The sequence below is a fragment of the Notechis scutatus genome, chromosome 8 (genome assembly GCF_049901735.1).
Source record: "Notechis scutatus isolate UNSWTSFEM ecotype Mainland chromosome 8, rNotScu1.2, whole genome shotgun sequence".
In the NCBI taxonomy this organism is placed as follows: Eukaryota; Metazoa; Chordata; class Lepidosauria; order Squamata; family Elapidae; genus Notechis; species Notechis scutatus.
Genome location: NC_142016.1, coordinates 21,611,241 through 21,623,576, shown reverse-complemented (window position 1 = coordinate 21,623,576; position 12,336 = coordinate 21,611,241). Strand labels below are relative to the sequence as shown.

At 41.8% G+C, this 12,336-nt stretch overlaps 1 protein-coding gene across 1 annotated transcript; it reads left to right on the top strand.

Moving 5' to 3' along the window:
- The first annotated feature begins 3,193 nt into the window (after positions 1 to 3,193).
- Positions 3,194 to 12,336, top strand: LOC113421187 (protein RoBo-1-like). The gene is made up of 5 exons (XM_026681445.1): positions 3,194 to 3,239; positions 7,092 to 7,211; positions 8,054 to 8,209; positions 10,715 to 10,858; positions 12,134 to 12,336. Exons 1-5 carry the CDS (start codon positions 3,194 to 3,196, stop codon positions 12,334 to 12,336), a joined length of 669 nt encoding a protein of 222 aa, XP_026537230.1.

The following is a 12,336-nucleotide window of genomic DNA, read 5'->3' as shown; positions in this document are numbered from 1 at the left end:
TATTATTTATTTATTTATTTATTTTATTTATTTGATTTGCCAATTGTTTACAAGATAATAAGTATAAATGTATACATAGTTGTGAATACATGAAATGGTTACATATAAGAAAAATAAAAGAATAAGAGAAACAATAGGACAGGGACGGTAGGCACGTTGGTGCGCTTATGCACGCCCCTATCTTATAAGTCTTAATATATTTAATATACATTCACCAATAACTGTTATCTCTATCTATAGTTAGTTCTATCCTGTATACTTATATATTTTATATATCCACACATCATTTTCTTAAGGTCTCTTACAGTTAATCTCCTCTTCTTGTTTCTTATAACTATTCTCTTAACTATTCATACCATTTGTGCCAGATTGAATAGTACTCGGAATCCTCCTTCCATTCTCTCTCTCTCTCTCTCTCTCTCTCTCTCTCTCTCTCTCTCTCTCTCTCTCTCTCTCACACACACACACACACACACACACACACACACACGCACACACCATCCCTCCAGGAAGCATAGCAGATTGACTGGATTTTGGTCTTCGGCTTGCAGATATGACCTTAATTTTCCCAGGTGGCCCAGGATAATCTTTCTGGATGGACCCGTCCATCCACATTCTCTGTGTCACTTGATTATATGGGATGGGGTGTTTCCCTTTGGCGCTGGACAGCAGGTGGAGGTGAAAAAGGCCTGAAGTTTAATCATCTGAAATCAGGAGCTGGCTTTTGCTGATGGAAAAATGTCTTTGGTTGGGCCATTCCGCAGGGCCAGCTTTCTCACTATCAAAGTGTTAGCGTGGGAAGGCATTGTTCAAGAGGCAATTGATCTTTGCTCCTTGGTGTGTCTCGTGTGTGTGTGTGTGTGTGTGTGTGTGTGTGTGTGTGTGTGCAGGCGCACGTGTGTAGCCTGGAGGAACTGCACAACGTTAAGTGAATGAGGGGTGCAATTTATAGCCTTGTCACTGGCAGCTAAACATCTTGGGATATTTTGCTTGGATGTTTGTCCTTTCTATGTATATCCCAGTTTAGTTTAGCCAAACTCTGTTTTTCTATCACTGGTTTAAAAGAGCCTTTTAATGAGGTTCCAGTTTGAAAGATCTTTTCTTGGGAAGTGTCATAAAGAGACGTTCTGGATTAGGCCACCTGGAATGTGAATTTAGGGCTGGGCTCATGTAGAAGAGAATCCTTTTTTAAGCAAAAATTAGCCATGGGAAAAGAAACTCAATGGCTTAATATTTAATTTTTTAAACAGTGACAGGAACTGCATTACATACAGAAATAAAGGTTCAACCTATATGTTTTGTGTGAATTTGATCTTTTGAAATGACCGGTAGGGCTTGGTTCCCAGTCATGATTTTTCAGCTTTGTCTTAATTTTGTATTGCAGAGAATGTTGAATGACGGCTATTAAAATGAATGAAAATGATTAGGATTGTCTTATGATTTGAGCTGTGCCACTCAGGAGTTAAAATTAGGCAGGTTGTAGATTGCAGATCAATTGTATATCTTGATTCAAATACTAAATTAGGCCCATTACATTTCTCCATGAATGTGAACATCGCATTATAGAGGGGAAATATAGTATTCAACTTCAATGATGTAAACAAGATGTTAAGACTCTAGAAAAAGTGCAGAGAAGAGCAACAAAGATGATTAGGGGACTGGAGGCTAAAATAAATGAAGAATGGTTGCAGGAACTGGGTATGTCTAGTTTGATGAAAAGAAGGACTAGGGGAGACATGATAGCAGCATTCCAATATCTCAGGGGCTGCCACAAAGAAAAGGGAGTCCAGCTATTCTCCAAAGCACTTGAAGGCAGGATAAGAAACAATGGATGGAAGCTAATTAAGGAGAGAAGCAACTTAAAACTAAGGAGAAACTTCTTGACCGTTAGAACAATTAATCAGTGGAACAACTTGCCTCTAGAAGTTGTGAATGCTCCAATACTGGAAGTTTTTAAGAAGAGATTGGACAACCATCAGGTTTCCTGCCTGAGCAGGGGTTGGACTAGAAGACCTCCAAGGTCCCTTCCAACTACAATTCTGTTCTGTTCTATTCCTATTCTATTCTATTCTATTCTATTCTATTCTATTCTATTCTATTCTATTCTATTCTATTCTATTCCCTATTCCTATTCCTATTCCTATTCCATTCGATTCCATTCCATTCCATTCCACTCCACTCCACTCTACTCTACTCTATTCTGGGTCCAGAGGCCATGTGAGAACACAACTCATTCTGGTGCAGCCTGCGCAACTTCTGCACAAGAACAAGGCACGCTTTTGGGAATAGTTGTTGGGTGTTGGTGAACAGTGGCCTGTCACCCAAAACGTTGTGGTGTGTCCCCTTTGACAGGCATGTCATAGATTTGCCATCATTCTCCCAGGGTCTGAGCTCAGCTGTGTCCCTTTGAGTCCACCTCTCTTATGCTACAGCAAGAGAGATTTAGTTTCAGCAACTCTTGCCACTAATCCCCAAGGCACACACATTGCGTCTCTTGTGGAGAGGCTGCTTATGGGACTTAAGAGACCTCCTGTATTTTCTGGCCACACTGGATGACGGTGAGTGGATTTTGCAGAAGACTCAGCTTCAAGGCTTCAACCACGACTGTCCTGGTCAAGAACAACCTCAACTTTGATGGAAATCACTAAGTAGACTGCGTGCTGGAGGTAGGAAGATCAAAGGTTCATCTAAGAAAATGGGGTTTCCCTACGGAAGACCCTCTGTATGAATTTGGAGAAGAGCAATCCATCTTGCACATGCTGTGGTGCATACCATGTCCTTCAACATGTATGAAGACCTCATGCTGGTGAAAAAAAAAAACTCTTGTTAACATGGCCTGACACTGGGCGAATATAATTTTGTTTTAATCCTATTTGGTTTACTTTACATGCTTTTCCTAGGTGTGATTGTTTGATCATCTATTTTATTTGCTCAGTATTGAAGGTTATGCGTCTATCAACTGAACACGAATAAAGAAAGCTTCAAGGCATCCATGGAAGAGAGGAGGACACCTTGAAAGCCCGCAGAAAGGTTTGCCTGGGGCCTCCTAAAAGCCCAGAGTTGCCCAATCCAACACTTTGTTCCTTGAGTAATCCTCTCTTGCTGTTGGCCAGGGATCTCATTCGCTAGAGAAGAACAAGAGAGAGCTTCTGGCTTGGCTTCCAGAAACCAGCTGAGCTCTCACATAACCACCATGTACTCTCTTGCTCTTTGTCTCTTGTTCCTGCTCCTGCATCCAGGTAAGTCCTGGGGACTGATAGAGGTTTATGGGATGATTTTCGACCACGGAGGGGGCGCTCCTGGCTCTTCCAGGTGCGCTGCAGGAGTTTTGATTTCTCCTTTCCATTTCTGATTACTCCAGTTTGAGAACAAACTCTTGGAAACCTTCCTTTGAAGCTGAAGTGGCTTGATTGGCAACAATGAGCGATGTTAAAATCTTTGGCTTTGGATGCGAGTTCCCACTTCCTGCAAATTCTTCAGGCTCTCCCACCCCACTTCATGCTGAGAAACCAATCAGGCTGGCTTTGTTTGAGCAGGTGGCAATCTTAATTGAGAAAGCTTTGCCTTTCTCCCTTTCCTGGTATTTGGATGCGGGTTTACAGAAGAAGGGAATAAAGAACAGATAAGGGGGTGATTCTTCTCAATCAAGCTACGCAGAAGAGGGTTGAACCATTGTTTGCTAGCAATCTTATATGAGGATATCATAATTGTTGGGGGGGGGGAGATGCCCTCTTCTTCCTGGTCCCCTGGAGGAGGAAGAACCGGGTCTATGAAACAGATAAGCCAGATAAACCATCATGAAATTGGCACTTTCTTCCTTCGTTTTCCATTCTTCTATCCCAAGAGCTAATGGTCATCGCTAGTTGCAGGCACCAAGTAATGCAAATCTTCTTAGCTGGTGTCATAAGGATCTCAGCTGAAGCAATAGCTTTCTGTCCCAATTTGGGGAAGATTTCTTTGCTTCAAGGACTAGAGACCCATGATCTGAAAAAAAGATAAGATAAAATAACAATAAATTGTGATTATTTTACCCTGGGCACACTGGCACACATTAAAAATGAAATTTTGTTGCCTGCTCTCAAAAGAAAGCATATATCTACCCATACCTAACACACATATATACATGCAATATAGCAAAAGGAATAGCACTTATATACCACTTCACAGTGCTCTGCAGCCCTCTCTAAGTGGTTTTACAGAGTCAGCATATTGACCCCAATAATCTGGGGCTTCATTTTACCGACCTCAGAAGGATGGAAGACTGAGTCAACTGCTGGCAGTCAGCAGTCATCTCTCTCTCCCTCCCCCTCCCCCTCCCTCTCTCGATAGATGATAGATAGGTCGATAGCTATAGTCGGTAGCGCAGTGATTAGAGTGCAGTACTGCAGGCTACTTCTGCTGACTGCCGGTTGCCTTCAATTTGGCAGTTCAAATCCCACCAGGCTCAAGGTTGACTCAGCCTTCCATCCTCCCGAGGTCAGTCAAATGAGGACCCAGATTGTTGGGGGCAAGAGGCTGACTCTGTAAAACTGCTTAGAGAGGGCTGTAAAGCACTATAAAGCGGTATATAAGTGCTATTGCTATATAGAGATAGATAGATAATAAATATAGATAGATAGATAGATAGATAGATAGATAGATAGATAGATAGATAGATAGATAGATAGATAGATAGATAGATAGATGATAGATAGACAGACGGATAGACGGATAGACGGATAGATGATAGATAAATAGATAGATAGATAGATAGATAGATATGGATAGATAGATAGATAGATAGATAGATAGATAGATAGATAGATAGAGATAGATAGATAGATAGATAGATAGATAGATAGATAGATAGATAGAGATAGATAGATAGATAGATAGATAGATAGATAGACAGACAGACAGATAGAGATAGATAAATAGATAGATAGATAGATAGATAGATAGATAGATAGATAGATAGATAGATAGATAGATAGATAGATAGATAGATAGATAGATAGATAGATAGATAGATAGATAGATAGATAATAGATAGATGATAGATAGATGATAGATAGATAGATAGATAGATAGATAGATAGATAGATAGATAGATAGATAGATAGATAGATGACTTCTGACTGTATTAATCACTGCCAATTTTGAATGTATAGTGGAAAGAGGAAACTTGAGAGTTCTCAAGGTCGATGCTATATGGAACAAAACTGTGACTGAATCTAGATGTTCTGTTTCGGATACCACAAAGCCCCCTCCCAAAAGATAACAAGGAAAACTGGTTGTTAAGGGGACGTGTAAGGTCCCAGACAACACTGTGGGGCCCTGCTCAAGCATCACTTATAAACTATGTCCTGGATAGAAGGAAGTGAACTATCAATAGAGAGACAGACTCTGTGCTTTCTCTGATGGCAATAGCAAATCATTCTTTCTCTTCTTCTGTTCTCTTTGGTAAGATCTGATCCCATCAGGAAGTGCCTACAGAATGGCTAAAGGTGGTAGACAGGCAGCCCTGGATTAGCCATTAAGCAAAATAAGCACGTGCATAGAGCACGAAGGGAATGGGGCCAAAATAGAGTCCCCTTGACTTTGGTCAAATTTTTTTTGTAACTGTCCTGATTTGCCCCCAGGTTGCACAACTAAGTTCCTCTAATGAGGAACAAGAGAAGTTTAATGTGTTTTAAGAGGTGTTTGTTTTGCATTTGCTTAAAGTCATCTGAATGCTATGTGCAATTCAGTACTATCACAAATGGTCTAACCCAGACAATAAGAAATATGAGATTCTTTGCAACTTTACCCAGCTGAACTTCTCTTCTCTTCTCTTGTTTTCTTTTTTTTTGCACCTGTTTATCCTTCTTAATTTTTCTAATCCTTAGCTCTCAGCCTTAAGGCTTAATCGTTCTGCAAGAGGTAAGGTGAGTTGAGTTGATTCTGCTCCAAAACAGGCAAGGAATTGGTGTGTTTGTTCAGCCTGAGCATTGATCCCTAGCTCATTTGGGTGGGTCCTTTTTCAGTCTTTTTTAAAAAATCATTGATTTTCCCCCCTAGCAAAGTTCATGAGTTTTTAGAAAATAGAACAATTAGGGGAAGTTCAACAGGGAACAATGATTTAATGGAATCAAGTCCACATGCTGTATTATGAAAAGTCTTGGTTGGACTACCAAATGCCGTAAAATACTTCTGAAGATAATCTATCTATCTATCATCTATTTATCTATCATCTATCATCTATCTATCTATCTATCTATCTATCTATCTATCTATCTATCTATCTATCTATCTATCTATCTATCTATCTATCTATCTATCTATCTATCTATCTATCTATCTATCTATCTATCTAAAAACATGTGTGTGTGTGTGTGTGTGTGTGTGTGTGTGTGTGTGTGTGTGTGTGTTCCAGCATAACTCTGGAATGCCTCGAGCAATTTCAACCAAACTTGGTACACAGATGACTTACTCTCTGGAAACAAATACTGTGGGGGTAAGACACCCCTAACACCCCTCGGTGTGTGTGTGTGTGTGTGCTTTAAAATGGCTTCTACTGTACAGCACAGTGGACTTGCCATTGTAACGTCTTCACAGTACTCCACAAGGGGGCTCCCTCTCAGCCCTCCAAGGAAACAACAGGTGATTGGCCAAGTGCAAGCAAACGCTACAAAAATGAAATACCAGCATAGACAAGAAACTCCCAAGGAAAGGAATAGAAGACTTGCGACGCTGTGTAAGAGACAGTACAACAGTGTGAGTCCCGACTATAGGATTTTCCTGTCCAATACAGGATTGGGATAAATAGATACCCAGGCAACGCTGGGTTATCGGCTAGTTTCAGATATAAGTCACTAGCATACGTTCTACAAGTGTTAAATTATTTAGCTTCTCCCATTTGCTAGTGACCTAAAACAGGAAGGCTTTGGGGATTGGGAAGATGTGGAGTTCAAATTTGATATTTGATAGCCATCTAGGTTCACAACCAACTGCTGGAAACACACTGTTTCTTCAAGCTCTACTCAGGCTGGAGATTAGTAGGTACTGAAATGGTTCTGGCGCCAATCTCATCACGATGATTTTAATCACTTTCTTTCAACATTTCTCTATAGTTGATGCCATCTTCTGCTTCAACTGCACCAGCACAGAAGGTTATAACTGCAGCACAGCTCAGCAGAAATGTTCGTTTTTGGTCAACAGCTGTATCACCATTGCCAGGGATGAGGACACAGGTCAGTAACTATCTTTCCATCTGCCTCTAAAACAAATTAGGAAAAGAATGATATTTTTTTCTTTTTCTTTTTCTATTATTTTATTTCTATTTCTCTCTCTATCTATGTCTGTCTAGCTATCATCTACCTACCTACTTACCTACCTATAACCTCATTCTATAACTATAATTCTATATCTATATCTCATCTCTCTACTTACCTAGCTCTCTCTCTCTCTCTCTCTCTCTCTACCTCTTACTCTCTCTCTCTCTCTCTCTCATTCTCTCTCTCTCATCTACCTACCTCTCTCTCTCTCTCTCTCTCATTCTCTCTCTCTCTTATCTATCTATCTATCTATCTATCTATCTATCTATCTATCTATCTATCTATCTATCTATCTATCTATCTATCTATCTATCTATCTATCTATCTATCTATCATCTTTGCCATACTCCAGAGGATAGATGCTGGTTTTGCATTTAGTGTTAGAGCATGTGCTGGGAGGTTTATTTGCAATGGAAATTTTAAGTAGTTCAGAGAACCAGCAAATACCACCTCTGACTGGCCCCTCCCCCATCTATTCTCCGCCTCCCAAGTCCCAGCTGATTGGCTGGGTCTTCTTTTGTTGCCCTGTGCAGGAGAACGGAGCTGGAAAGCAGGTTAGTGGGGTGGGGAGGGAATGGGGATTTTGCAGTAACCTTCCCCTGCCACGCCCACCAAGCCACGCCCACCAAGCCATGCCCACAGAACCAGTAGTATTTTTTTTTTAATCCCACCACTGAACCGTAGAGGAAAAGAAGTTCAAACATTCCTATTTCAGGAATTGATCTGACTTTTCTAATTGATCTGACTTCCATCCCTAGGAACCCAGGACGTAGAAAACCCAGTTTATGAGAAGAAGTGCAATTCCGATGATCGATTGTGCAACCAGTTTTATGGCTTGGTGGCAGGGGATTTCCGCATGCGGTGGAATTCCAGTTGTTGTCGTGCTGACCGCTGTAATATTGAGGAAATAACCGGTAAAGAACTGGGGTTGTTTTGATCAAAGATGCTGGTGTTGTGGTTAGCCAGCAGCAGGTGCGGATGGTGGAGGAGAGCGAGGACTCAGATGAGGGGCCAGGATCATTAGGGAGTGGACTGCTGCCTTCAGAGATTGTGGGGGCTGGCAGTAGTGATGAGGAGGTTCCCGAGGAGCCTGTGCCAAGTGCGCGTGCACGCAGGATTGCTCATAGGAGAGAGCAGTTACAACAGCACGGGTGACTCAGGAGTAAGGCTGCAAGGTAATGGCCCCTCCCTCAAGTGGACAAAAGCCAGGTTTGAAGAAGCGTTCTTTGCAGAAGGCAAAGACGCTCTGAAACTCAGCCTCATGGACATTATAGTTAGTATTTGAAAACTCTTGTAAACTATTTCTTATCTGTGGGTTTTTGGCAGCCTTGAAAAACAACTTGGCAAGGCTCTTTCTTGTTGGAGCTAATTAGTTGGAAGCAGCCTTTTATCTGTGAAGAAACGGAATTCGTGAATGAAACCTTAAAAGGTGGCAGCTGCCGCCTTTGTCTTGCGTTTGGTCTCTTGGAACCAGGTTTGGTCAGAACACTTGGCCGGGTTGGATTAAACAGCTTGTGAACAATTATTTCCAAGCACATTTCCGACAAAGGCAGCCATTTCCTCTGGCAAGCCCTTGAGGCATGGCTAATTCTTACTTATCCATTGTTTATCCTTGTGGTGGCTCTGGGGAGATGAACTCCAAAAGTCATCTGGATGGCCAACAAAGTTCCTTCCCTGTTCCGTGAATATCAGCAAGCCCTTTGGAATGGAAAAAAAAAGCTGCAAAATGTGAGAAATGGTTCTTAATCTGAAGTACCAGGAGGTGGCACACGAGCTCTTGAAACACAGGGAAGCTTTTCCACATCTGTGGAGTGTAGTTTTCACAGTTGCTACCGTATTTCTTGAGAAATAACATCCAGAGAAGGCTCACATTGCAGTTTAGCAAAAGGTGGTTCTGAGCCGTCCCTCTTCACTGAAGACAGGCAATACATTCCCACTCACGCTAGTAATACTATTACTAAATTTGCAGATGATACAACAGTGGTGGGACTCATCTCCAGGGGGGAATGAGCCTGCCTACCGAGATGAGGTGAACTGGTTGCTTTCGTGGTGTGGAGACAATAACTTGGTCCTCAACACCAATAAGACCAAGGAGCTTATAGTGGACTATAGAAGAAACAGATCAGACATTCAGCCCTTGCTTATCATTGGAGACCGAGTGGAGCAAGTGGCCAGTTTTAAGTTACTGGGTGTTACCATAAAAGAGGACCTGACCTGGGGTGCCCACATTGCAGCCCTGGTCAAAAGAGCCCAGCAGAGATTAGACTACCTGAGGTTTCTCAGGAAACAAACAACCAAATGGAAAACTGCTGGTGACCTTCTACCGCTGCACCATAGAGAGCATTTTAACTTATTGCGTCTCTGTAGGGTTTGCCAATTGCACAGTGGCAGATAGGAAAGGGTCCAGAGGGTTAATGTCATTGCCCAGAGGGTCATTGGTTGCCCTCTCCCCTCTTTGGAAGAGCTTTATAGCTCCTGCCGCCTTAAGAAAGTTCAAAACATCCTCAAAGATCCATCTCATCCTGAGAACCCTTTTTTTGAACTATTACCATCGGGCAGACGGTACAGGATAATAAAAACAAGGACAAATAGGCTGAAAAACAGCTTCTATCCCAGGGCAGTAGCTCTGTTGAATTCCACTGATAGTGCAGTGTTGGTGTGGTGTTGGGGGGGTTTCAATTCAATGTGTGGAGTATGAAGGATGTTTGTTTGTGTTCATTTTCATGGTCATGATGTGCACTGAAGATGGTGTTTGATTTCGTTGTATGAGGTGCAATGACAATAAAGTAAAGTAAAGTAAAGTAAACTAATACAACAGCATACAGATGTGACATCTGCTCTCAAATTCAGTTCAAGAGCTGCTCCAAATTATCCATGGTCTCACATAGGGCATTATCCACAAACGATTTGTCTAAGATGCCCAACTTGTTTTAAATACAAGCAAGTATTGGAAAGTAGTGAGTGGTATGGTGGCCTAGAGGTGGAGCTCTCACCTCACAATCAGAAGGCTGTGAGTTCGATCCTAGGTAGAGGCAGATATTTCTCTCCCTGGGCACAATGAGAATATATCTGCATTGGCGACAGAAAGGGCATCCGGGCAGTAAACACTCAGCTCCATTCAGTAGCCCTGACTCCATCCCACAAGGGATTATGGGATCATTAAAAGGAGATGGGAAGAGGGAAGTCCTTTTCTTCTTCTTCTAGTTAATTTCATTGAGATGCTGCTGTTGGCGTTGGGAAGGAAATAATGGCAGTGTAAATTTGGCAGACTTCGGTGCACTCATCCAATATGCTAAGGCAACATACATAACCGCCAATGACCCAAGCTTATTTTTGCTTAGTCTAATCACTTGAGCAAAATCGTCTCAATTTTTAGAGATTGCCAGAGATTCTTTTTTTTGGGGTCTCTCCGTCCATAGTTCAAAAAGCATCTCAGAATCGGAATGGAGTTCGTTGCAATTCATGCTTTGCCCATGGCACGGATTTCTGTCGTAACAAGACGGAGATAGCCTGCACAGGTCTCATGACACACTGCATCCACTTTGTCACCCGTGCAAAGAAAGGTAAGTAGATAGCTCCATTTTTTTTGTCCATTGGAATTCTACTGTCAATAGGTAGTCCTCAATTTACAACCATGTTTGGAATGAGAATTTCTCTTGTTGAGCAAGGTGGTTGTTAAATAAGTTGCACCCATCTTTTTTGCCATGATTCTTAAGTGAATCACTGCAGTTGCTAAGTAAATCACATGGTTATTAATCAACTCCTGTTTCTCTTGTTGACTTTACTTTTCGGAAGCCAGTTGGGAAGGTCACAAATGGCAATCACATGACCCTGGGGCATTGCAATAGCTATAAATGCATGTTGGTTGCCAAGCAGCCAAAATTTGATCATGTGACTGTGGGGATGCTGCAATGGTTGTAAGTGTGAAGACCGGTCATAAGTCATTTTTTCCAGAAGCATTGTAACTTCGCTCACTAAATGAATGGTTGTAAGTCCAGGATTAACTCCTGACTCAACCTTTGTCAAAATGAATTTGGAATAGAATAGAATAGAATACTTTATTGGCCAAGTGTGATTGGACACACAAGGAATTTGTCTTGGTGCAAATGCTCTTAGTGTACATAAAAGAAAAGATACATTCGTCAAGAGTCGAGAATCATAAGGTACAACACTTAATAATAGTCATAGGGTACAAATAATCAATCAAATCCTATTGGGAAACAGTCAATATAAATGGTAAGGATACAAGTGACAAAGTTACAGTCATACAGTCACAAGTGGGAGGGGATGGGTGATAAGGAGGGATGAGAAGATCAATAGTAATAGTAGTTCAGGCTTTGTAATAGTTTAACAATTAATTGTTTAGCAGAGTGATGGCTTTTGGGGAAAAACTGTCCTTGTGTCTAGTTGTTCTGGTGTGCAGTGCTCTATAGCGTCGTTTTGAGGGAAGGAGTTGAACCAGTTTATGTCCGGGATGTGAGGGATCTGTAAATATTTTCACAGCCCGCTTTTTGACTCATGCAGTAGACAGATCCTCGGTGGAAGGCAGGTTTGTAGTAATTGTTTTTTTCTGCAGTCCTATTTATCCTCTGAAGTCTGTGTCTGTCCTGTTTGGTTGCAGAACCAAGCCAGACAATTATAGAGGAGCAGATGACAGACTCAATGATTCCTCTGTAGAGCTGGATCAGCAGCTCCTTGGGCAGCCATGCAACCATGTTGATAAATATAAGGAAGTGCAGCAGAATCGAAAGCTCTCTGTTATTCTCAGAAGAATTCTAGAAGATAGCTCCGTCTATTCAGCCTGACTAATCCTTTTCCCTCCCATTCTTCCAATATAGAAACATTCAGTGACCAACAGGTTGCCTTCACAGGATGTGCTACCAAGAACCTGTGCGACATGGGAGCGGTGGCATTGTTTGCTGCTGGCCGCAACGTGGAAGTCACAACCAATATGTGCAGTTTTGCACCAGGAATTGTTTCACGACACAGCTTGGTCTGGTCTTTTCTAGTGGGGCTGCTCATTCTTAATATTTGCTTCTGA